Genomic DNA, 27,352 nt, shown 5'->3' with positions numbered 1-27,352 from the left:
ATTTAAGCATTTTTACTTTAGACTTTAGTAATTACTAATCGCGGCATTTTTTAGACCATACTGTTTTCATTTGAACTAGAACCTCTTCTTATACTTACTGGGAATTGTACTTACTAACAGTGTATTTCAAATTAACATAACCCTTATCCTTTTCCCTATCCTGGCGACAATTTGCCCGCCTCTCCGTGGCCTCGCTAGATAACCTCCACAAATATGTAGTTTTTCGCACATGTAGTTAATTTTTTTCTTCACTCTAACTTGAATGCAAAGTATTGAATAATTATTCTTTCTAATTTGTGGAAATAACCAAGTTGACAAAATTACTAATGAACAAGTTTGAATTTGATAAGCACATTAACCTGTTTTTTTTTTAGAAAAGAAATGGCGTGAAAAATTTTGAGGATCAACAACTTATCAAAAAATTAAAATTATACTACAAAAAAAAAAGAAACTTTTAAGATAGAACAAAAACATTGACAAAAAACAAAACAAAACAAAAAAACAACAAAAATAATGAACACAAAAAAATTAAATAAGTTTTCTTCTCTTCCCGTCTTCATCGTCAGTTTCGAGTGCCCGCTTTTTGAAACAATCAACCAACTGCATCTTGAAATCTCGTATTTCACTAATCAAGCCAGCTGTAAATTTTTGTTGCTCGTGGAGCATGTTTCGTAAAATGGAATTTTGCTCCCACAAAATTGCATTTTGCTCACGCAGAACATTATTCCCCTCATCAATAAGGCGGCTTGTTTCCACCATTTGCTCTGCCGCAATGGTTCTACCGCTCTTTTTTTTCTTTGGGATAGGTTTGGGCAGTGGGGCTTTTGGCGGGAAGGAAGGATTACTGGGAGTACTCAGTGGTTCTACAAATCAGAAAAATTAACAGAAATAGCTTACATCAAGTATTTTTGAAAATATCTAGTGCAAAATAAATATATAAATGTTACTAGCTTTTTTTTTCTATTCCCATGAGTTTATTTTTATAACAAATAAGATTTTGTAAGTAAAATTACTGTCTTCAAAAACGATTTTGTAGAAATTTCAATACATATTGCCATTATTGAGTGGGGATTGTGGTTCCATTTCGTCCTCAACTAATGGTACTGGCAGGATTATAGGGAAATGCATGGGATTTTGTTTTTCTACAGGATCGTTAACAACTAAAAAACGTTAAAATAAATACAGAAGTTAAGTGAAACTTTTATTTTATTATATCTGTGTCATCCATATATATTAATATATTAATACTGGATTGTCCATAAGTGATGAGCTAAAATGAATTTAAAACGCAACCCAAAATACATTGCACAGCTTTCGTTTATGGTTTTCGGTTTAATGGTGCCTGCCTCCACTATCTTCACAAAGTCCTATCCTACGTTTAAAATTTCTACGAGCTCTAACATGTCGAGAGTTATAGATCTGCATGACGCTATTATCCTTTCACGTAAGTGGTTTTCATTTTCGATTGGGAGACTATAAACGTCATTTTTCACATTCCCCCAAAGAAGAAAATCTAATGGCGTTAGATCAGGACTCCGTGCAGACCAAGTGTACTCTTCTTCTCTAGCAATAAGTCTTGGCCCAAACGCTCTGTGTAAATAGTTCCTAACGTCTCTCTGATAATAATGAGCGGGAGCGCCATCATTTTGAAACCAAATTATTCTTCGTATGTCTAACTCTACGTTTTCCAACAGTTCAGGTAAAATATTCTTTAAAACATTTAGATACATAGGTCCGTTTAAATTTCCTTCAAAAAAATGTGGACCAATGACGTGGTTACCAACAATTCCACACCAAGGATTAACTTTGGATTTTGCTGGGCATAGTAATGCGAGTTGTGTCTGTTTACATCCCCGTTATTGGTAAATGTGGTTTCATTCGTAAACAAAACGTTAAATAAAAAAATCTTGATTGTCTCGAAATTGAGCCCTCACGAATTCGCAAAACACTAACCGTCGGATAAAAGCGCGTTCTGTTAAATATTGGACAATTGTCACATGGTAGGTATGAAATCGGTTTGCCTTTAAGATGTTGAAAACCGAACCCAAACTAATCACCTTTTGTCTTGCAATCTGTCTTTAACTCACGTGGGGATTTTCTGCTACAATTTCAATTAGAACAGCTTTATTACCCGGCGTTGTTACAGTTCGATTTCTAACTTAATTTTTTTTAATTGCCCAAATTCTCGTAAATTTTTTTCAAGTTTTCTAAACGCTTGATTTGAGGGAGTTCTTCTATTGGGATACTGCCTGGCGTAGAGGCGAACAGCAGCATCAAAATTTTTGTCGCACTTTCCCTATATTAATAGCATGTGAACAGATAAAATGAACATCCTGTTCATGACAATCATATTCGTTTTTTCATTGTTTGAATACATCATATTCAACAAATTCAAGTGATTTAAGTCTTTTATACGTAAAAATTTTAAAGCCAAACTTGCTGTTTTAAAAAAATTATAAAAGAAGGCTGCTGCAAGAATGTTTTTTGAGTTGCATTTCAGAAAAAGGCAGGCTTGTAAACAACGCTATTGATGTTGATTTGTAAGGGCCTACCTGAAAAAAGTAACATCAATAAGAAAGTATATACTTACCCTGTTCTCGATAAGTGTCAATGCCTCCATGGATGCCCTCAATGCTCTCCTCCCCAATAAAGGACACCACCTTCAAATCCACATCAGACAGTGGAGGAGCTTCGTTTTCACCCCCACCGGTCTTTCGTGCCTCGCGCTTAAAAGTATTGGCCTTCTGTTTCGTACGGTGTTTCAGATCTCGAAATTTGTTTTTAATGTCTTCGAGGCTCCTCCGGACTGGGGCCACCGCATTGACACAGTCCAACACTGCGTTCCAGGCGACATCCCGATGGTACTGGGTCAATTTTGGACCCTTAAGGGGTCCAAATAATGTCGCCCGTTTCTGCTCCACCTCTGTTACCAATACTTCAATCTCACCCTCTGTGAAATTTGAGGCCCTCTTCCTCCGTGGTACCTTGCTTTTCTGGTTTCTACAAGCACTTTGCCGTTAATTTATGAATTCATTATTGACACAAAAAGAATGAGAATTAAAAAAAATATGTACTTACGACTTCTGAGACATTTTCAGTCACAATAGTAAATAAAATAAACAACACAAACACAACACCCGATGTAAGGTTATGTTGACTTGATATAAAATTACACTATTGACATTTACTTTCGCAAGATGCTGTGGCTACAGCGCCGCGTTTGCGAGCTCGCTGCGATGGGGAATTATTTGAACATGAAATTGATCGCAAGTAGTTATTGTAAGGAAATCGCAGTTACAGTCTCGCAATGACTCGCCCCTTAATAGAGCACAAAGAATCGTCTCAGAATAGGAAAAGGAGACGTTTGGGTCAATTTTATGCATTCTGGCGTCCGTAGATACAAGAAAATTGTTAAAATTCTTCAGAAACGTCACTTTTGAAGTGTTTTCTTGTAGTTTTAAGCCAATCAGAAACCCGACGGGCTCGGAAAGAGCAACGAAACCATCAAATTTTAGCTAGAAACAGTATTTTTGTCGATTTTTATTAAATCTGAACTATATTCCAACATTTTTTGAGGATTCTGAGCTACGAAACACACTTAGAGCATGCAGAATCGTCTCAGATTAGGAAAAGGAGACGTTTGGGTCAATTTTATGCATTCTGGCGTTCGTAGATACAAGAAAATTCTTAAAATTCTTCAGAAACGTCATTTTTGAAGTGTTTTCTTGTAGTTATAAACCAATCAGAAACCCCACGAACTCGGAAAGAGCAACGAATCCATCAAATTTTAGCTAGAAACTGTATTTTTGTCGATTTTTATTAAATCTGAACTATACTTCAATATTTTTTGAGGATTCTGAGCTACGAAACACACTTAGAGCATGCAGAATCGTCTCAGATTAGGAAAACGAGACGTTTGGGTCAATTTTATGCATTCTGGCGTTCGTAGATACAAGAAAAGTGTTAAAATTCTTCAGATACATCACTTTTGAAGTGTTTTCTTGTAGTTTTAAACCAATCAGAAACCCTACGGGCCCGGAAAGGGCAACGAAACAATGAAATTTTAGCTAGAAACTGTATTTTTTCGATTTTTATTTAATATGAACCATATTTCAACATTTTTTGATGGTTTTGAGCTACGAAACACACTTAGATATGCACAATCGTCTCAGATTAGGAAAAGGAGGCGTTTGGGTCAATTTTGTGCATTCTGGCGTTCGTAGATACAAGAAAATTGTTAAAATTCTTCAGAAACGTCACTTTTGAAGTGTTTTCTTGTAGTTATAAGCCAATCAGAAACCCTACGAACTCGGAAAGAGCAACGAATCCATCAAATTTTAGCTAGAAACTGTATTTTTGTCGATTTTTATTAAATCTGAACTATATTTCAATATTTTTTGATGATTCTGAGCTACGAAACACACTTTGAGCACACAGAATCGTCTCAGAATAGGAAAAGGAGACGTTTGGATCAATTTTATGCATTCTGGCGTTCGTAGATACAAGAAAATTGTTAAAATTCTTCAGAAACGTCACTTTTGAAGTGTTTTCTTGTAGTTTTAAGCCAATCAGAAACCCGACGGTCTCGGAAAGAGCAACGAAACCATCAAATTTTAGCTAGAAACAGTATTTTTGTCGATTTTTATTAAATCTGAACTATATTTCAACATTTTTTTATGATTCTGAGCTACGAAACCCACTTAGAGCATGCAGAATCGTCTCAGATTAGGAAAAGGAGACGTTTGGGTCAATTTTATGCATTCTGGCGTTCGTAGATACAAGAAAATTGTTAAAATTCTTCAGAAACGTCACTTTTGAAGTGTTTTCTTGTAGTTTTAAGCCAATCAGAAACCCTACGGGCTCGGAAAGAGCAACGAAACCATCAAATTTTAGCTAGAAACAGTATTTTTGTCGATTTTTATTAAATCTGAACAATATTTCAAAATTTTTTGATGATTCTGAGCGACGAAACACACTTAGAGCATGCAGAATCGTCTTAGATTAGGAAAAGGAGACGTTTGGGTAAATTTTATGCATTCTGGCGTTCGTAGATACAAGAAAAGTGTTAAAATTGTTCAGAAACGTCACTTTTGAAGTGTTTTCTTGTAGTTTTAAGGCAATCAGAAACCCTACGGGCATGGAAAGAGCAACGAAACCATCAAATTTTAGCTAGAAACTGTATTTTTGTCGATTTTTATTGAGTATGAACCATAGTTCTACATTTTCTGATGGTTTTGAGCGACAAATCACACTTAAAGCATGCACAATCGTCTCAGATTAGAAAAAGGAAATGTTTAGGTCAATTTTATGCATTCTGGCGTTCGTAGATACAAGAAAAGTGTTAAAATTCTTCAGAAACGTCACCTTTGAAGTGTTTTCTTGTAGTTTTAAGCCAATCAGAAACCCTACGGTCTCGGAAAGAGCAACGAAACCATCAAATTTTAGCTAGAAACAGTATTTTTGTCGATTTTTATTAAATCTGAAATATATTTCAACATTTTTTGATGATTCTGAGCGACGAAACACACTTAGAGCGTGCAGAATCGTCTTAGATTAGGAAAATAAGACTTTTGGGTAAATTTTATGCATTCTGGCTTACGTGGATACAAGACAATTTTTAAAATTCTTCAGAAAAGTCACTTTTGAAGTGTTTTCTTGTAGTTTTAAGCCAATCAGAAACCCAACGGGCTCGGAAAGAGCACCGAAACCATCAAATTTTAGCTAGAAACAGTATTTTTGTCGATTTTTATTAAATCTGAACTATATTCCAACATTTTTTAAGGATTCTGAGCTACGAAACACACTTAGAGCATGCAGAATCGTCTCAGATTAGGAAAAGGAGACGTTTGGGTCAATTTTATGCATTCTGGCGTTCGTGGATACAAGAAAATTCTTAAAATTCTTCAGAAACGTCATTTTTGAAGTGTTTTCTTGTAGTTATAAGCCAATCAGAAACCCTACGAACTCGGAAAGAGCAACTAATCCATCAAATTTTAGCTAGAAACTGTATTTTTGTCGATTTTTATTAAATCTGAACTATATTTCAATATTTTTTGAGGATTCTGAGCTATGAAACACACTTAGAGCATGCAGAATCGTCTCAGATTAGGAAAAGGAGACGTTTGGGTCAATTTTATGCATTCTGGCGTTCGTAGATACAAGAAAAGTGTTGAAATTCTTCAGATACGTCACTTTTGAAGTGTTTTCTTGTAGTTTTAAACCAATCAGAAACCCTACGGGCCCGGAAAGGGCAACGAAACAATGAAATTTTAGCTAGAAACTGTATTTTTTCGATTTTTATTTAATATGAACCATATTTCAACATTTTTTGATGGTTTTGAGCTACGAAACACACTTAGATATGCACAATCGTCTCAGATTAGGAAAAGGAGGCGTTTGGGTCAATTTTGTGCATTCTGGCGTTCGTAGATACAAGAAAATTGTTAAAATTCTTCAGAAACGTCACTTTTGAAGTGTTTTCTTGTAGTTATAAGCCAATCAGAAACCCTACGAACTCGGAAAGAGCAACGAATCCATCAAATTTTAGCTAGAAACTGTATTTTTGTCGATTTTTATTAAATCTGAACTATATTTCAATATTTTTTGATGATTCTGAGCTACGAAACACACTTTGAGCACACAGAATCGTCTCAGAATAGGAAAAGGAGACGTTTGGATCAATTTTATTCATTCTGGCGTTCGTAGATACAAGAAAATTGTTAAAATTCTTCAGAAACGTCACTTTTGAAGTGTTTTCTTGTAGTTTTAAGCCAATCAGAAACCCGACGGTCTCGGAAAGAGCAACGAAACCATCAAATTTTAGCTAGAAACAGTATTTTTGTCGATTTTTATTAAATCTGAACTATATTTCAACATTTTTTTATGATTCTGAGCTACGAAACCCACTTAGAGCATGCAGAATCGTCTCAGATTAGGAAAAGGAGACGTTTGGGTCAATTTTATGCATTCTGGCGTTCGTAGATACAAGAAAATTGTTAAAATTCTTCAGAAACGTCACTTTTGAAGTGTTTTCTTGTAGTTTTAAGCCAATCAGAAACCCTACGGGCTCGGAAAGAGCAACGAAACCATCAAATTTTAGCTAGAAACAGTATTTTTGTCGATTTTTATTAAATCTGAACAATATTTCAAAATTTTTTGATGATTCTGAGCGACGAAACACACTTAGAGCATGCAGAATCGTCTTAGATTAGGAAAAGGAGACGTTTGGGTAAATTTTATCCATTCTGGCGTTCGTAGATACAAGAAAAGTGTTAAAATTGTTCAGAAACGTCACTTTTGAAGTGTTTTCTTGTAGTTTTAAGGCAATCAGAAACCCTACGGGCATGGAAAGAGCAACGAAACCATCAAATTTTAGCTAGAAACTGTATTTTTGTCGATTTTTATTGAGTATGAACCATAGTTCTACATTTTCTGATGGTTTTGAGCGACAAATCACACTTAAAGCATGCACAATCGTCTCAGATTAGAAAAAGGAAATGTTTAGGTCAATTTTATGCATTCTGGCGTTCGTAGATACAAGAAAAGTGTTAAAATTCTTCAGAAACGTCACCTTTGAAGTGTTTTCTTGTAGTTTTAAGCCAATCAGAAACCCTACGGTCTCGGAAAGAGCAACGAAACCATCAAATTTTAGCTAGAAACAGTATTTTTGTCGATTTTTATTAAATCTGAAATATATTTCAACATTTTTTGATGATTCTGAGCGACGAAACACACTTAGAGCGTGCAGAATCGTCTTAGATTAGGAAAATAAGACTTTTGGGTAAATTTTATGCATTCTGGCTTACGTGGATACAAGACAATTTCTAAAATTCTTCAGAAAAGTCACTTTTGAAGTGTTTTCTTGTAGTTTTAAGCCAATCAGAAACCCAACGGGCTCGGAAAGAGCACCGAAACCATCAAATTTTAGCTAGAAACAGTATTTTTGTCGATTTTTATTAAATCTGAACTATATTCCAACATTTTTTAAGGATTCTGAGCTACGAAACACACTTAGAGCATGCAGAATCGTCTTAGATTAGGAAAAGGAGACGTTTGGGTAAATTTTATCCATTCTGGCGTTCGTAGATACAAGAAAAGTGTTAAAATTGTTCAGAAACGTCACTTTTGAAGTGTTTTCTTGTAGTTTTAAGGCAATCAGAAACCCTACGGGCATGGAAAGAGCAACGAAACCATCAAATTTTAGCTAGAAACTGTATTTTTGTCGATTTTTATTGAGTATGAACCATAGTTCTACATTTTCTGATGGTTTTGAGCGACAAATCACACTTAAAGCATGCACAATCGTCTCAGATTAGAAAAAGGAAATGTTTAGGTCAATTTTATGCATTCTGGCGTTCGTAGATACAAGAAAAGTGTTAAAATTCTTCAGAAACGTCACCTTTGAAGTGTTTTCTTGTAGTTTTAAGCCAATCAGAAACCCTACGGTCTCGGAAAGAGCAACGAAACCATCAAATTTTAGCTAGAAACAGTATTTTTGTCGATTTTTATTAAATCTGAAATATATTTCAACATTTTTTGATGATTCTGAGCGACGAAACACACTTAGAGCGTGCAGAATCGTCTTAGATTAGGAAAATAAGACTTTTGGGTAAATTTTATGCATTCTGGCTTACGTGGATACAAGACAATTTTTAAAATTCTTCAGAAAAGTCACTTTTGAAGTGTTTTCTTGTAGTTTTAAGCCAATCAGAAACCCAACGGGCTCGGAAAGAGCACCGAAACCATCAAATTTTAGCTAGAAACAGTATTTTTGTCGATTTTTATTAAATCTGAACTATATTCCAACATTTTTTAAGGATTCTGAGCTACGAAACACACTTAGAGCATGCAGAATCGTCTCAGATTAGGAAAAGGAGACGTTTGGGTCAATTTTATGCATTCTGGCGTTCGTGGATACAAGAAAATTCTTAAAATTCTTCAGAAACGTCATTTTTGAAGTGTTTTCTTGTAGTTATAAGCCAATCAGAAACCCTACGAACTCGGAAAGAGCAACTAATCCATCAAATTTTAGCTAGAAACTGTATTTTTGTCGATTTTTATTAAATCTGAACTATATTTCAATATTTTTTGAGGATTCTGAGCTACGAAACACACTTAGAGCATGCAGAATCGTCTCAGATTAGGAAAAGGAGACGTTTGGGTCAATTTTATGCATTCTGGCGTTCGTAGATACAAGAAAAGTGTTGAAATTCTTCAGATACGTCACTTTTGAAGTGTTTTCTTGTAGTTTTAAACCAATCAGAAACCCTACGGGCCCGGAAAGGGCAACGAAACAATGAAATTTTAGCTAGAAACTGTATTTTTTCGATTTTTATTTAATATGAACCATATTTCAACATTTTTTGATGGTTTTGAGCTACGAAGCACACTTAGATATGCACAATCGTCTCAGACTAGGAAAAGGAGGCGTTTGGGTCAATTTTGTGCATTCTGGCGTTCGTAGATACAAGAAAATTGTTAAAATTCTTCAGAAACGTCACTTTTGAAGTGTTTTCTTGTAGTTATAAGCCAATCAGAAACCCTACGAACTCGGAAAGAGCAACGAATCCATCAAATTTTAGCTAGAAACTGTATTTTTGTCGATTTTTATTAAATCTGAACTATATTTCAATATTTTTTGATGATTCTGAGCTACGAAACACACTTTGAGCACACAGAATCGTCTCAGAATAGGAAAAGGAGACGTTTGGATCAATTTTATTCATTCTGGCGTTCGTAGATACAAGAAAATTGTTAAAATTCTTCAGAAACGTCACTTTTGAAGTGTTTTCTTGTAGTTTTAAGCCAATCAGAAACCCGACGGTCTCGGAAAGAGCAACGAAACCATCAAATTTTAGCTAGAAACAGTGTTTTTGTCCATTTTTATTAAATCTGAACTATATTTCAACATTTTTTTATGATTCTGAGCTACGAGACCCACTTAGAACATGCAGAATCGTCTCAGATTAGGAAAAGGAGACGTTTGGGTCAATTTTATGCATTCTGGCGTTCGTAGATACAAGAAAATTGTTAAAATTCTTCAGAAACGTCACTTTTGAAGTGTTTTCTTGTAGTTTTAAGCCAATCAGAAACCCGACGGTTTCGGAAAGAGCAACGAAACCATCAAATTTTAGCTAGAAACAGTATTTTTGTCGATTTTTATTAAATCTGAACTATATTTCAACATTTTTTTATGATTCTGAGCTACGAAACTCACTTAGAGCATGCAGAATCGTCTCAGATTAGGAAAAGGAGACGTTTGGGTCAATTTTATGCATTCTGGCGTTCGTAGATACAAGAAAATTGTTAAAATTCTTCAGAAACGTCACTTTTGAAGTGTTTTCTTGTAGTTTTAAGCCAATCAGAAACCCAACGGGCTCGGAAAGAGCAACGAAACCATCAAATTTTAGCTAGAAACAGTATTTTTGTCGATTTTTATTAAATCTGAACAATATTTCAAAATTTTTTGATGATTCTGAGCGACGAAACACACTTAGAGCATGCAGAATCGTCTTAGATTAGGAAAAGGAGACGTTTGGGTAAATTTTATCCATTCTGGCGTTCGTAGATACAAGAAAAGTGTTAAAATTGTTCAGAAACGTCACTTTTGAAGTGTTTTCTTGTAGTTTTAAGGCAATCAGAAACCCTACGGGCATGGAAAGAGCAACGAAACCATCAAATTTTAGCTAGAAACTGTATTTTTGTCGATTTTTATTGAGTATGAACCATAGTTCTACATTTTCTGATGGTTTTGAGCGACAAATCACACTTAAAGCATGCACAATCGTCTCAGATTAGAAAAAGGAAATGTTTAGGTCAATTTTATGCATTCTGGCGTTCGTAGATACAAGAAAAGTGTTAAAATTCTTCAGAAACGTCACCTTTGAAGTGTTTTCTTGTAGTTTTAAGCCAATCAGAAACCCTACGGTCTCGGAAAGAGCAACGAAACCATCAAATTTTAGCTAGAAACAGTATTTTTGTCGATTTTTATTAAATCTGAAATATATTTCAACATTTTTTGATGATTCTGAGCGACGAAACACACTTAGAGCGTGCATAATCGTCTTAGATTAGGAAAATAAGACTTTTGGGTAAATTTTATGCATTCTGGCTTACGTGGATACAAGACAATTTTTAAAATTCTTCAGAAAAGTCACTTTTGAAGTGTTTTCTTGTAGTTTTAAGCCAATCAGAAACCCAACGGGCTCGGAAAGAGCACCGAAACCATCAAATTTTAGCTAGAAACAGTATTTTTGTCGATTTTTATTAAATCTGAACTATATTCCAACATTTTTTAAGGATTCTGAGCTACGAAACACACTTAGAGCATGCAGAATCGTCTCAGATTAGGAAAGGGAGACGTTTGGGTCAATTTTATGCATTCTGGCGTTCGTAGATACAAGAAAATTCTTAAAATTCTTCAGAAACGTCATTTTTGAAGTGTTTTCTTGTAGTTATAAACCAATCAGAAACCCCACGAACTCGGAAAGAGCAACGAATCCATCAAATTTTAGCTAGAAACTGTATTTTTGTCGATTTTTATTAAATCTGAACTATACTTCAATATTTTTTGAGGATTCTGAGCTACGAAACACACTTAGAGCATGCAGAATCGTCTCAGATTAGGAAAACGAGACGTTTGGGTCAATTTTATGCATTCTGGCGTTCGTAGATACAAGAAAAGTGTTAAAATTCTTCAGATACATCACTTTTGAAGTGTTTTCTTGTAGTTTTAAACCAATCAGAAACCCTACGGGCCCGGAAAGGGCAACGAAACAATGAAATTTTAGCTAGAAACTGTATTTTTTCGATTTTTATTTAATATGAACCATATTTCAACATTTTTTGATGGTTTTGAGCTACGAAACACACTTAGATATGCACAATCGTCTCAGATTAGGAAAAGGAGGCGTTTGGGTCAATTTTGTGCATTCTGGCGTTCGTAGATACAAGAAAATTGTTAAAATTCTTCAGAAACGTCACTTTTGAAGTGTTTTCTTGTAGTTATAAGCCAATCAGAAACCCTACGAACTCGGAAAGAGCAACGAATCCATCAAATTTTAGCTAGAAACTGTATTTTTGTCGATTTTTATTAAATCTGAACTATATTTCAATATTTTTTGATGATTCTGAGCTACGAAACACACTTTGAGCACACAGAATCGTCTCAGAATAGGAAAAGGAGACGTTTGGATCAATTTTATGCATTCTGGCGTTCGTAGATACAAGAAAATTGTTAAAATTCTTCAGAAACGTCACTTTTGAAGTGTTTTCTTGTAGTTTTAAGCCAATCAGAAACCCGACGGTCTCGGAAAGAGCAACGAAACCATCAAATTTTAGCTAGAAACAGTATTTTTGTCGATTTTTATTAAATCTGAACTATATTTCAACATTTTTTTATGATTCTGAGCTACGAAACCCACTTAGAGCATGCAGAATCGTCTCAGATTAGGAAAAGGAGACGTTTGGGTCAATTTTATGCATTCTGGCGTTCGTAGATACAAGAAAATTGTTAAAATTCTTCAGAAACGTCACTTTTGAAGTGTTTTCTTGTAGTTTTAAGCCAATCAGAAACCCGACGGTTTCGGAAAGAGCAACGAAACCATCAAATTTTAGCTAGAAACAGTATTTTTGTCGATTTTTATTAAATCTGAACTATATTTCAACATTTTTTTATGATTCTGAGCTACGAAACTCACTTAGAGCATGCAGAATCGTCTCAGATTAGGAAAAGGAGACGTTTGGGTCAATTTTATGCATTCTGGCGTTCGTAGATACAAGAAAATTGTTAAAATTCTTCAGAAACGTCACTTTTGAAGTGTTTTCTTGTAGTTTTAAGCCAATCAGAAACCCAACGGGCTCGGAAAGAGCAACGAAACCATCAAATTTTAGCTAGAAACAGTATTTTTGTCGATTTTTATTAAATCTGAACAATATTTCAAAATTTTTTGATGATTCTGAGCGACGAAACACACTTAGAGCATGCAGAATCGTCTTAGATTAGGAAAAGGAGACGTTTGGGTAAATTTTATCCATTCTGGCGTTCGTAGATACAAGAAAAGTGTTAAAATTGTTCAGAAACGTCACTTTTGAAGTGTTTTCTTGTAGTTTTAAGGCAATCAGAAACCCTACGGGCATGGAAAGAGCAACGAAACCATCAAATTTTAGCTAGAAACTGTATTTTTGTCGATTTTTATTGAGTATGAACCATAGTTCTACATTTTCTGATGGTTTTGAGCGACAAATCACACTTAAAGCATGCACAATCGTCTCAGATTAGAAAAAGGAAATGTTTAGGTCAATTTTATGCATTCTGGCGTTCGTAGATACAAGAAAAGTGTTAAAATTCTTCAGAAACGTCACCTTTGAAGTGTTTTCTTGTAGTTTTAAGCCAATCAGAAACCCTACGGTCTCGGAAAGAGCAACGAAACCATCAAATTTTAGCTAGAAACAGTATTTTTGTCGATTTTTATTAAATCTGAAATATATTTCAACATTTTTTGATGATTCTGAGCGACGAAACACACTTAGAGCGTGCAGAATCGTCTTAGATTAGGAAAATAAGACTTTTGGGTAAATTTTATGCATTCTGGCTTACGTGGATACAAGACAATTTTTAAAATTCTTCAGAAAAGTCACTTTTGAAGTGTTTTCTTGTAGTTTTAAGCCAATCAGAAACCCAACGGGCTCGGAAAGAGCACCGAAACCATCAAATTTTAGCTAGAAACAGTATTTTTGTCGATTTTTATTAAATCTGAACTATATTCCAATATTTTTTAAGGATTCTGAGCTACGAAACACACTTAGAGCATGCAGAATCGTCTCAGATTAGGAAAGGGAGACGTTTGGGTCAATTTTATGCATTCTGGCGTTCGTAGATACAAGAAAATTCTTAAAATTCTTCAGAAACGTCATTTTTGAAGTGTTTTCTTGTAGTTATAAACCAATCAGAAACCCCACGAACTCGGAAAGAGCAACGAATCCATCAAATTTTAGCTAGAAACTGTATTTTTGTCGATTTTTATTAAATCTGAACTATACTTCAATATTTTTTGAGGATTCTGAGCTACGAAACACACTTAGAGCATGCAGAATCGTCTCAGATTAGGAAAACGAGACGTTTGGGTCAATTTTATGCATTCTGGCGTTCGTAGATACAAGAAAAGTGTTAAAATTCTTCAGATACATCACTTTTGAAGTGTTTTCTTGTAGTTTTAAACCAATCAGAAACCCTACGGGCCCGGAAAGGGCAACGAAACAATGAAATTTTAGCTAGAAACTGTATTTTTTCGATTTTTATTTAATATGAACCATATTTCAACATTTTTTGATGGTTTTGAGCTACGAAACACACTTAGATATGCACAATCGTCTCAGATTAGGAAAAGGAGGCGTTTGGGTCAATTTTGTGCATTCTGGCGTTCGTAGATACAAGAAAATTGTTAAAATTCTTCAGAAACGTCACTTTTGAAGTGTTTTCTTGTAGTTATAAGCCAATCAGAAACCCTACGAACTCGGAAAGAGCAACGAATCCATCAAATTTTAGCTAGAAACTGTATTTTTGTCGATTTTTATTAAATCTGAACTATATTTCAATATTTTTTGATGATTCTGAGCTACGAAACACACTTTGAGCACACAGAATCGTCTCAGAATAGGAAAAGGAGACGTTTGGATCAATTTTATGCATTCTGGCGTTCGTAGATACAAGAAAATTGTTAAAATTCTTCAGAAACGTCACTTTTGAAGTGTTTTCTTGTAGTTTTAAGCCAATCAGAAACCCGACGGTCTCGGAAAGAGCAACGAAACCATCAAATTTTAGCTAGAAACAGTATTTTTGTCGATTTTTATTAAATCTGAACTATATTTCAACATTTTTTTATGATTCTGAGCTACGAAACCCACTTAGAGCATGCAGAATCGTCTCAGATTAGGAAAAGGAGACGTTTGGGTCAATTTTATGCATTCTGGCGTTCGTAGATACAAGAAAATTGTTAAAATTCTTCAGAAACGTCACTTTTGAAGTGTTTTCTTGTAGTTTTAAGCCAATCAGAAACCCGACGGTTTCGGAAAGAGCAACGAAACCATCAAATTTTAGCTAGAAACAGTATTTTTGTCGATTTTTATTAAATCTGAACTATATTTCAACATTTTTTTATGATTCTGAGCTACGAAACTCACTTAGAGCATGCAGAATCGTCTCAGATTAGGAAAAGGAGACGTTTGGGTCAATTTTATGCATTCTGGCGTTCGTAGATACAAGAAAATTGTTAAAATTCTTCAGAAACGTCACTTTTGAAGTGTTTTCTTGTAGTTTTAAGCCAATCAGAAACCCAACGGGCTCGGAAAGAGCAACGAAACCATCAAATTTTAGCTAGAAACAGTATTTTTGTCGATTTTTATTAAATCTGAACAATATTTCAAAATTTTTTGATGATTCTGAGCGACGAAACACACTTAGAGCATGCAGAATCGTCTTAGATTAGGAAAAGGAGACGTTTGGGTAAATTTTATCCATTCTGGCGTTCGTAGATACAAGAAAAGTGTTAAAATTGTTCAGAAACGTCACTTTTGAAGTGTTTTCTTGTAGTTTTAAGGCAATCAGAAACCCTACGGGCATGGAAAGAGCAACGAAACCATCAAATTTTAGCTAGAAACTGTATTTTTGTCGATTTTTATTGAGTATGAACCATAGTTCTACATTTTCTGATGGTTTTGAGCGACAAATCACACTTAAAGCATGCACAATCGTCTCAGATTAGAAAAAGGAAATGTTTAGGTCAATTTTATGCATTCTGGCGTTCGTAGATACAAGAAAAGTGTTAAAATTCTTCAGAAACGTCACCTTTGAAGTGTTTTCTTGTAGTTTTAAGCCAATCAGAAATCCTACGGTCTCGGAAAGAGCAACGAAACCATCAAATTTTAGCTAGAAACAGTATTTTTGTCGATTTTTATTAAATCTGAAATATATTTCAACATTTTTTGATGATTCTGAGCGACGAAACACACTTAGAGCGTGCAGAATCGTCTTAGATTAGGAAAATAAGACTTTTGGGTAAATTTTATGCATTCTGGCTTACGTGGATACAAGACAATTTTTAAAATTCTTCAGAAAAGTCACTTTTGAAGTGTTTTCTTGTAGTTTTAAGCCAATCAGAAACCCAACGGGCTCGGAAAGAGCACCGAAACCATCAAATTTTAGCTAGAAACAGTATTTTTGTCGATTTTTATTAAATCTGAACTATATTCCAACATTTTTTAAGGATTCTGAGCTACGAAACACACTTAGAGCATGCAGAATCGTCTCAGATTAGGAAAGGGAGACGTTTGGGTCAATTTTATGCATTCTGGCGTTCGTGGATACAAGAAAATTCTTAAAATTCTTCAGAAACGTCATTTTTGAAGTGTTTTCTTGTAGTTATAAGCCAATCAGAAACCCTACGAACTCGGAAAGAACAACTAATCCATCAAATTTTAGCTAGAAACTGTATTTTTGTCGATTTTTATTAAATCTGAACTATATTTCAATATTTTTTGAGGATTCTGAGCTACGAAACACACTTAGAGCATGCAGAATCGTCTCAGATTAGGAAAAGGAGACGTTTGGGTCAATTTTATGCATTCTGGCGTTCGTAGATACAAGAAAAGTGTTGAAATTCTTCAGATACGTCACTTTTGAAGTGTTTTCTTGTAGTTTTAAACCAATCAGAAACCCTACGGGCCCGGAAAGGGCAACGAAACAATGAAATTTTAGCTAGAAACTGTATTTTTTCGATTTTTATTTAATATGAACCATATTTCAACATTTTTTGATGGTTTTGAGCTACGAAACACACTTAGATATGCACAATCGTCTCAGATTAGGAAAAGGAGGCGTTTGGGTCAATTTTGTGCATTCTGGCGTTCGTAGATACAAGAAAATTGTTAAAATTCTTCAGAAACGTCACTTTTGAAGTGTTTTCTTGTAGTTATAAGCCAATCAGAAACCCTACGAACTCGGAAAGAGCAACGAATCCATCAAATTTTAGCTAGAAACTGTATTATTGTCGATTTTTATTAAATCTGAACTATATTTCAATATTTTTTGATGATTCTGAGCTACGAAACACACTTTGAGCACACAGAATCGTCTCAGAATAGGAAAAGGAGACGTTTGGATCAATTTTATTCATTCTGGCGTTCGTAGATACAAGAAAATTGTTAAAATTCTTCAGAAACGTCACTTTTGAAGTGTTTTCTTGTAGTTTTAAGCCAATCAGAAACCCGACGGTCTCGGAAAGAGCAACGAAACCATCAAATTTTAGCTAGAAACAGTATTTTTGTCCATTTTTATTAAATCTGAACTATATTTCAACATTTTTTTATGATTCTGAGCTACGAGACCCACTTAGAACATGCAGAATCGTCTCAGATTAGGAAAAGGAGACGTTTGGGTCAATTTTATGCATTCTGGCGTTCGTAGATACAAGAAAATTGTTAAAATTCTTCAGAAACGTCACTTTTGAAGTGTTTTCTTGTAGTTTTAAGCCAATCAGAAACCCTACGGGCTCGGAAAGAGCAACGAAACCATCAAATTTTAGCTAGAAACAGTATTTTTGTCGATTTTTATTAAATCTGAACAATATTTCAAAATTTTTTGATGATTCTGAGCGACGAAACACACTTAGAGCATGCAGAATCGTCTTAGATTAGGAAAAGGAGACGTTTGGGTAAATTTTATCCATTCTGGCGTTCGTAGATACAAGAAAAGTGTTAAAATTGTTCAGAAACGTCACTTTTGAAGTGTTTTCTTGTAGTTTTAAGGCAATCAGAAACCCTACGGGCATGGAAAGAGCAACGAAACCATCAAATTTTAGCTAGAAACTGTATTTTTGTCGATTTTTATTGAGTATGAACCATAGTTCTACATTTTCTGATGGTTTTGAGCGACAAATCACACTTAAAGCATGCACAATCGTCTCAGATTAGAAAAAGGAAATGTTTAGGTCAATTTTATGCATTCTGGCGTTCGTAGATACAAGAAAAGTGCTAAAATTCTTCAGAAACGTCACCTTTGAAGTGATTTCTTGTAGTTTTAAGCCAATCAGAAACCCTACGGTCTCGGAAAGAGCAACGAAACCATCAAATTTTGGCTAGAAACAGTATTTTTGTCGATTTTTATTAAATCTGAAATATATTTCAACATTTTTTGATGATTCTGAGCGACGAAACACACTTAGAGCGTGCAGAATCGTCTTAGATTAGGAAAATAAGACTTTTGGGTAAATTGTATGCATTCTGGCTTACGTGGATACAAGACAATTTTTAAAATTCTTCAGAAAAGTCACTTTTGAAGTGTTTTCTTGTAGTTTTAAGCCAATCAGAAACCCAACGGGCTCGGAAAGAGCACCGAAACCATCAAATTTTAGCTAGAAACAGTATTTTTGTCGATTTTTATTAAATCTGAACTATATTCCAACATTTTTTAAGGATTCTGAGCTACGAAACACACTTAGAGCATGCAGAATCGTCTCAGATTAGGAAAAGGAGACGTTTGGGTCAATTTTATGCATTCTGGCGTTCGTGGATACAAGAAAATTCTTAAAATTCTTCAGAAACGTCATTTTTGAAGTGTTTTCTTGTAGTTATAAGCCAATCAGAAACCCTACGAACTCGGAAAGAGCAACTAATCCATCAAATTTTAGCTAGAAACTGTATTTTTGTCGATTTTTATTAAATCTGAACTATATTTCAATATTTTTTGAGGATTCTGAGCTACGAAACACACTTAGAGCATGCAGAATCGTCTCAGATTAGGAAAAGGAGACGTTTGGGTAAATTTTATGCATTCTGGCGTTCGTAGATACAAGAAAAGTGTTAAAATTCTTCAGATACGTCACTTTTGAAGTGTTTTCTTGTAGTTTTAAACCAATCAGAAACCCTACGGGCCCGGAAAGGGCAACGAAACAATGAAATTTTAGCTAGAAACTGTATTTTTTCGATTTTTATTTAATATGAACCATATTTCAACATTTTTTGATGGTTTTGAGCTACGAAACACACTTAGATATGCACAATCGTCTCAGATTAGGAAAAGGAGGCGTTTGGGTCAATTTTGTGCATTCTGGCGTTCGTAGATACAAGAAAATTGTTAAAATTCTTCAGAAACGTCACTTTTGAAGTGTTTTCTTGTAGTTATAAGCCAATCAGAAACCCTACGAACTCGGAAAGAGCAACGAATCCATCAAATTTTAGCTAGAAACTGTATTTTTGTCGATTTTTATTAAATCTGAACTATATTTCAATATTTTTTGATGATTCTGAGCTACGAAACACACTTTGAGCAAACAGAATCGCCTCAGAATAGGAAAAAGAGACGTTTGGATCAATTTTATTCATTCTGGCGTTCGTAGATACAAGAAAATTGTTAAAATTCTTCAGAAACGTCACTTTTGAAGTGTTTTCTTGTAGTTTTAAGCCAATCAGAAACCCGACGGTCTCGGAAAGAGCAACGAAACCATCAAATTTTAGCTAGAAACAGTATTTTTGTCGATTTTTATTAAATCTGAACTATATTTCAACATTTTTTTATGATTCTGAGCTACGAAACCCACTTAGAGCATGCAGAATCGTCTCAGATTAGGAAAAGGAGACGTTTGGGTCAATTTTATGCATTCTGGCGTTCGTAGATACAAGAAAATTGTTAAAATTCTTCAGAAACGTCACTTTTGAAGTGTTTTCTTGTAGTTTTAAGCCAATCAGAAACCCTACGGGCTCGGAAAGAGCTACGAAACCATCAAATTTTAGCTAGAAACAGTATTTTTGTCGATTTTTATTAAGTCTGAACAATATTTCAAAATTTTTTGATGATTCTGAGCGACGAAACACACTTAGAGCATGCAGAATCGTCTTAGATTAGGAAAAGGAGACGTTTGGGTAAATTTTATGCATTCTGGCGTTCGTAGATACAAGAAAAGTGTTAAAATTGTTCAGAAACGTCACTTTTGAAGTGTTTTCTTGTAGTTTTAAGGCAATCAGAAACCCTACGGGCATGGAAAGAGCAACGAAACCATCAAATTTTAGCTAGAAACTGTATTTTTGTCGATTTTTATTGAGTATGAACCATAGTTCTACATTTTCTGATGGTTTTGAGCGACAAAACACACTTAAAGCATGCACAATCGTCTCAGATTAGAAAAAGGAAATGTTTAGGTCAATTTTATGCATTCTGGCGTTAGTAGATACAAGAAAAGTGTTAAAATTCTTCAGAAACGTCACCTTTGAAGTGTTTTCTTGTAGTTTTAAGCCAATCAGAAACCCTACGGTCTCGGAAAGAGCAACGAAACCATCAAATTTTAGCTAGAAACAGTATTTTTGTCGATTTTTATTAAATCTGAAATATATTTCAACATTTTTTGATGATTCTGAGCGACGAAACACACTTAGAGCGTGCAGAATCGTCTTAGATTAGGAAAATAAGACTTTTGGGTAAATTTTATGCATTCTGGCTTACGTGGATACAAGACAATTTTTAAAATTCTTCAGAAACGTCACTTTTGAAGTGTTTTCTTGTAGTTTTAAGCCAATCAGAAACCCAACGGGCTCGGAAAGAGCACCGAAACCATTAAATTTTAGCTAGAAACAGTATTTTTGTCGATTTTTATTAAATCTGAACTATATTCCAATATTTTTTAAGGATTCTGAGCTACGAAACACACTTAGAGCATGCAGAATCGTCTCAGATTAGGAAAAGGAGACGTTTGGGTCAATTTTATGCATTCTGGCGTTCGTGGATACAAGAAAATTCTTAAAATTCTTCAGAAACGTCATTTTTGAAGTGTTTTCTTGTAGTTATAAGCCAATCAGAAACCCTACGAACTCGGAAAGAGCAACTAATCCATCAAATTTTAGCTAGAAACTGTATTTTTGTCGATTTTTATTAAATCTGAACTATATTTCAATATTTTTTGAGGATTCTGAGCTACGAAACACACTTAGAGCATGCAGAATCGTCTCAGATTTGGAAAAGGAGACGTTTGGGTCAATTTTATGCATTCTGGCGTTCGTAGATACAAGAAAAGTGTTAAAATTCTTCAGATACGTCACTTTTGAAGTGTTTTCTTGTAGTTTTAAACCAATCAGAAACCCTACGGGCCCGGAAAGGGCAACGAAACAATGAAATTTTAGCTAGAAACTGTATTTTTGTCGATTTTTATTTAATATGAACCATATTTCAAAATTTTTTGATGGTTTTGAGCTACGAAACACACTTAGATATGCACAATCGTCTCAGATTAGGAAAAGGAGGCGTTTGGGTCAATTTTGTGCATTCTGGCGTTCGTAGATACAAGAAAATTGTTAAAATTCTTCAGAAACGTCACTTTTGAAGTGTTTTCTTGTAGTTATAAGCCAATCAGAAACCCTACGAACTCGGAAAGAGCAACGAATCCATCAAATTTTAGCTAGAAACTGTATTTTTGTCGATTTTTATTAAATCTGAACTATATTTCGATATTTTTTGATGATTCTGAGCTACGAAACACACTTTGAGCACACAGAATCGTCTCAGAATAGGAAAAGGAGACGTTTGGGTCAATTTTATGCATTCTGGCGTTCGTAGATACAAGAAAATTGTTAAAATTCTTCAGAAACGTCACTTTTGAAGTGTTTTCTTGTAGTTTTAAGCCAATCAGAAACCCGACGGTCTCGGAAAGAGCAACGAAACCATCAAATTTTAGCTAGAAACAGTATTTTTGTCCATTTTTATTAAATCTGAACTATATTTCAACATTTTTTTATGATTCTGAGCTACGAGACCCACTTAGAACATGCAGAATCGTCTCAGATTAGGAAAAGGAGACGTTTGGGTCAATTTTATGCATTCTGGCGTTCGTAGATACAAGAAAATTGTTAAAATTCTTCAGAAACGTCACTTTTGAAGTGTTTTCTTGTAGTTTTAAGCCAATCAGAAACCCTACGGGCTCGGAAAGAGCAACGAAACCATCAAATTTTAGCTAGAAACAGTATTTTTGTCGATTTTTATTAAATCTGAACAATATTTCAAAATTTTTTGATGATTCTGAGCGACGAAACACACTTAGAGCATGCAGAATCGTCTTAGATTAGGAAAAGGAGACGTTTGGGTAAATTTTATGCATTCTCGCGTTCGTAGATACAAGAAAATTGTTAAAATTCTTCAGAAACGTCACTTGTGAAGTGTTTTCTTGTAGTTTTAAGCCAATCAGAAACCCAACGGGCTCGAAAAGAGCAACGAAACCATCAAATTTTAGCTAGAAACCGTATTTTTGTCGATTTTTATTAAATCTGAACTATATTTCAACATTTTTTGATGATTCTGAGCGACGAAACACACTTAGAGCATGCAGAATCGTCTTAGATTAGGAAAAGGAGACGTTTGGGTAAATTTTATGCATTCTCGCGTTCGTAGATACAAGAAAATTGTTAAAATTCTTCAGAAACGTCACTTTTGAAGTGTTTTCTTGTAGTTTTAAACCAATGAGAAATCCCACGGGCTCGGAAAGAGCAACGAAACCATCAAATTTTAGCTAGAAACAGTTTTTTGTCGATATTTATTAAATCTGAACTATATTTCAACATTTTTTTATGGTTCTGAGCTACGAAACACACTTAGAGCACAAAGAATCGTCTCAGAATAGGAAAAGGATACGTTTGGGTCAATTTTATGCATTCTGGCGTTCGTAGATACAAGAAAATTGTTAAAATTCTTCAGAAACTTCACTTTTGAAGTGTTTTCTTGTAGTTTTAAGCCAATCAGAAACCCGACGGGCTCGGAAAGAGCAACGAAACCATCAAATTTTAGCTAGAAACAGTATTTTTGTCGATTTTTATTAAATCTGAACTATATTCCAACATTTTTTGAGGATTCTGAGCTACGAAACACACTTAGAGCATGCAGAATCGTCTTAGATTAGGAAAAGGAGACGTTTGGGTAAATTTTATGCATTCTGGCGTTCGTAGATACAAGAAAAGTGTTAAAATTGTTCAGAAACGTCACTTTTGAAGTGTTTTCTTGTAGTTTTAAGGCAATCAGAAACCCTACGGGCATGGAAAGAGCAACGAAACCATCAAATTTTAGCTAGAAACTGTATTTTTGTCGATTTTTATTGAGTATGATCCATAGTTCTACATTTTCTGATGGTTTTGAGCGACAAAACACACTTAAAGCATGCACAATCGTCTCAGATTAGAAAAAGGAAATGTTTAGGTCAATTTTATGCATTCTGGCGTTCGTAGATACAAGAAAAGTGTTAAAATTCTTCAGAAACGTCACCTTTGAAGTGTTTTCTTGTAGTTTTAAGCCAATCAGAAACCCTACGGTCTCGGAAAGAGCAACGAAACCATCAAATTTTAGCTAGAAACAGTATTTTTGTCGATTTTTATTAAATCTGAAATATATTTCAACATTTTTTGATGATTCTGAGCGACGAAACACACTTAGAGCGTGCAGAATCGTCTTAGATTAGGAAAATAAGACTTTTGGGTAAATTTTATGCATTCTGGCTTACGTGGATACAAGACAATTTTTAAAATTCTTCAGAAACGTCACTTTTGAAGTGTTTTCTTGTAGTTTTAAGCCAATCAGAAACCCAACGGGCTCGGAAAGAGCACCGAAACCATCAAATTTTAGCTAGAAACAGTATTTTTGTCGATTTTTATTAAATCTGAACTATATTCCAACATTTTTTGAGGATTCTGAGCTACGAAACACACTTAGAGCATGCAGAATCGTCTCAGATTAGGAAAAGGAGACGTTTGGGTCAATTTTATGCATTCTGGCTTTCGCATATACAAGAAAATTCTTAAAATTCTTCAGAAACTTCACTTTTGAAGTGTTTTCTTGTAGTTTTAAGCCAATCAGAAACCCGACGGGCTCGGAAAGAGCAACGAAACCATCAAATTTTAGCAAGAAACTGTCTTTTTGAAGATTTTTATTAAATCTGATCTATATTTCAACATTTTTTGATGACTCTGAGCGACGAAACACACTTAGAGGATGCTGAATCGTCTCAGATTAGAAAAAGAAGGCGTTTGGGTCAATTTTATGCATTCTGGCGTTCGTAGATACAAGGAAAGTGTTAAAATTGTTCAGAAACGTCACTTTTGAAGTGTTTTCTTGTAGTTTTAAGGCAATCAGAAACCCTACGGGCATGGAAAGAGCAACGAAACCATCAAATTTTTGCTAGAAACTGTATTTTTGTCGATTTTTATTGAGTATGAACCATAGTTCTACATTTTCTGATGGTTTTGAGCGACAAAACACACTTAAAGCATGCACAATCGTCTCAGATTAGAAAAAGGAAATGTTTAGGTCAATTTTATGCATTCTGGCGTTCGTAGATACAAGAAAATTGTTAAAATTCTTCAGAAACGTCACTTTTGAAGTGTTTTCTTGTAGTTTTAAGCCAATCAGAAACCCGACGGTCTCGGAAAGAGCAACGAAACCATCAAATTTTAGCTAGAAACAGTATTTTTGTCGATTTTTATTAAATCTGAACTATATTTCAACATTTTTTTATGATTCTGAGCTACGAAACCCACTTAGAGAATGCAGAATCGTCTCAGATTAGGAAAAGGAGACGTTTGGGTCAATTTTATGCATTCTGGCGTTCGTAGATACAAGAAAATTGTTAAAATTCTTCAGAAACGTCATTTTTGAAGTGTTTTCTTGTAGTTTTAAGCCAATCAGAAACCCTACGGGCTCGGAAAGAGCAACGAAACCATCAAATTTTAGCTAGAAACAGTATTTTTGTCGATTTTTATTAAATCTGAACAATGTTTCAAAATTTTTTGATGATTCTGAGCGACGAAACACACTTAGAGCATGCAGAATCGTCTTAGATTAGGAAAAGGAGACGTTTGGGTAAATTTTATGCATTCTGGCGTTCGTAGATACAAGAAAAGTGTTAAAATTGTTCAGAAACGTCACTTTTGAAGTGTTTTCTTGTAGTTTTAAGGCAATCAGAAACCCTACGGGCATGGAAAGAGCAACGAAACCATCAAATTTTAGCTAGAAACTGTATTTTTGTCGATTTTTATTGAGTATGAACCATAGTTCTACATTTTCTGATGGTTTTGAGCAACAAAACACACTTAAAGCATGCACAATCGTCTCAGATTAGAAAAAGGAAATGTTTAGGTCAATTTTATGCATTCTGGCGTTCGTAGATACAAGAAAAGTGTTAAAATTCTTCAGAAACGTCACCTTTGAAGTGTTTTCTTGTAGTTTTAAGCCAATCAGAAACCCTACGGTCTCGGAAAGAGCAACGAAACCATCAAGTTTTAGCTAGAAACAGTATTTTTGTCGATTTTTATTAAATCTGAAATATATTTCAACGTTTTTTGATGATTCTGAGCGACGAAACACACTTAGAGCGTGCAGAATCGTCTTAGATTAGGAAAATAAGACTTTTGGGTAAATTTTATGCATTCTGGCTTACGTGGATACAAGACAATTTTTAAAATTCTTCAGAAACGTCACTTTTGAAGTGTTTTCTTGTAGTTTTAAGCCAATCAGAAACCCAACGGGCTCGGAAAGAGCACCGAAACCACCAAATTTTAGCTAGAAACAGTATTTTTGTCGATTTTTATTAAATCTGAACTATATTCCAACATTTTTTAAGGATTCTGAGCTACGAAACACACTTAGAGCATGCAGAATCGTCTCAGATTAGGAAAAGGAGACGTTTGGGTCAATTTTATGCATTCTGGCGTTCGTCGATACAAGAAAATTCTTAAAATTCTTCAGAAACGTCATTTTTGAAGTGTTTTCTTGTAGTTATAAGCCAATCAGAAACCCTACGAACTCGGAAAGAGCAACTAATCCATCAAATTTTAGCTAGAAACTGTATTTTTGTCGATTTTTATTAAATCTGAACTATATTTCAATATTTTTTGAGGATTCTGAGCTACGAAACACACTTAGAGCATGCAGAATCGTCTCAGATTAGGAAAAGGAGACGTTTGGGTCAATTTTATGCATTCTGGCGTTCGTAGATACAAGAAAAGTGTTAAAATTCTTCAGATACGTCACTTTTGAAGTGTTTTCTTGTAGTTTTAAACCAATCAGAAACCCTACGGGCCCGGAAAGGACAACGAAACAATGAAATTTTAGGTAGAAACTGTATTTTTGTCGATTTTTATTTAATATGAACCATATTTCAACATTTTTTGATGGTTTTGAGCTACGAAACACACTTAGATATGCACAATCGTCTCAGATTAGGAAAAGGAGGCGTTTGGGTCAATTTTGTGCATTCTGGCGTTCGTAGATACAAGAAAATTGTTAAAATTCTTCAGAAACGTCACTTTTGAAGTGTTTTCTTGTAGTTATAAGCCAATCAGAAACCCTACGAACTCGGAAAGAGCAACGAATCCATCAAATTTTAGCTAGAAACTGTATTTTTGTCGATTTTTATTAAATCTGAACTATATTTCGATATTTTTTGATGATTCTGAGCTACGAAACACACTTTGAGCACACAGAATCGTCTCAGAATAGGAAAAGGAGACGTTTGGGTCAATTTTATGCATTCTGGCGTTCGTAGATACAAGAAAATTGTTAAAATTCTTCAGAAACGTCACTTTTGAAGTGTTTTCTTGTAGTTTTAAACAAATGAGAAATCCCACGGGCTCGGAAAGAGCAACGAAACCATCAAATTTTAGCTAGAAACAGTTTTTTGTCGATATTTATTAAATCTGAACTATATTTCAACATTTTTTTATGGTTCTGAGCTACGAAACACACTTAGAGCACAAAGAATCGTCTCAGAATAGGAAAAGGATACGTTTGGGTCAATTTTATGCATTCTGGCGTTCGTAGATACAAGAAAATTGTTAAAATTCTTCAGAAACTTCACTTTTGAAGTGTTTTCTTGTAGTTTTAAGCCAATCAGAAACCCGACGGGCTCGGAAAGAGCAACGAAACCATCAAATTTTAGCAAGAAACTGTCTTTTGGAAGATTTTTATTAAATCTGATCTATATTTCAACATTTTTTGATGACTCTGAGCGACGAAACACACTTAGAGGATGCTGAATCGTCTCAGATTAGAAAAAGAAGGCGTTTGGGTCAATTTTATGCATTCTGGCGTTCGTAGATACAAGAAAAGTGTTAAAATTGTTCAGAAACGTCACTTTTGAAGTGTTTTCCTGTAGTTTTAAGGCAATCAGAAACCCTACGGGCATGGAAAGAGCAACGAAACCATCAAATTTTAGCTAGAAACTGTATTTTTGTCGATTTTTATTGAGTATGAACCATAGTTCTACATTTTCTGATGGTTTTGAGCGACAAAACACACTTAAAGCATGCACAATCGTCTCAGATTAGAAAAAGG

The 27,352-nt window shown here is 34.6% G+C and overlaps 1 protein-coding gene across 1 annotated transcript; it reads right to left on the bottom strand.

Annotated features, from left to right (window-relative positions):
- Positions 1 to 1,245: 1,245 nt before the first annotated feature.
- LOC135122961 (nuclear apoptosis-inducing factor 1-like) lies at positions 1,246 to 3,140 on the bottom strand. The gene is made up of 2 exons (XM_064047461.1): positions 3,079 to 3,140; positions 1,246 to 3,000 (listed from the first exon to the last, which is right to left on the bottom strand). Exons 1-2 carry the CDS (start codon positions 3,090 to 3,092, stop codon positions 2,568 to 2,570), a joined length of 447 nt encoding a protein of 148 aa, XP_063903531.1. The 5' UTR covers positions 3,093 to 3,140; the 3' UTR covers positions 1,246 to 2,567.
- Positions 3,141 to 27,352: the final 24,212 nt, after the last annotated feature.

Source organism: Zophobas morio, unplaced genomic scaffold, assembly GCF_036711695.1.
Source record: "Zophobas morio isolate AGI-343-1 ecotype UQ-CSIRO unplaced genomic scaffold, CSIRO_AGI_Zmor_V1 ptg000002l, whole genome shotgun sequence".
NCBI lineage: Eukaryota > Metazoa > Arthropoda > Insecta > Coleoptera > Tenebrionidae > Zophobas > Zophobas morio.
Note: the sequence above shows the minus strand (reverse complement) of the source record. Positions and strands in the feature narration are given on the sequence as shown.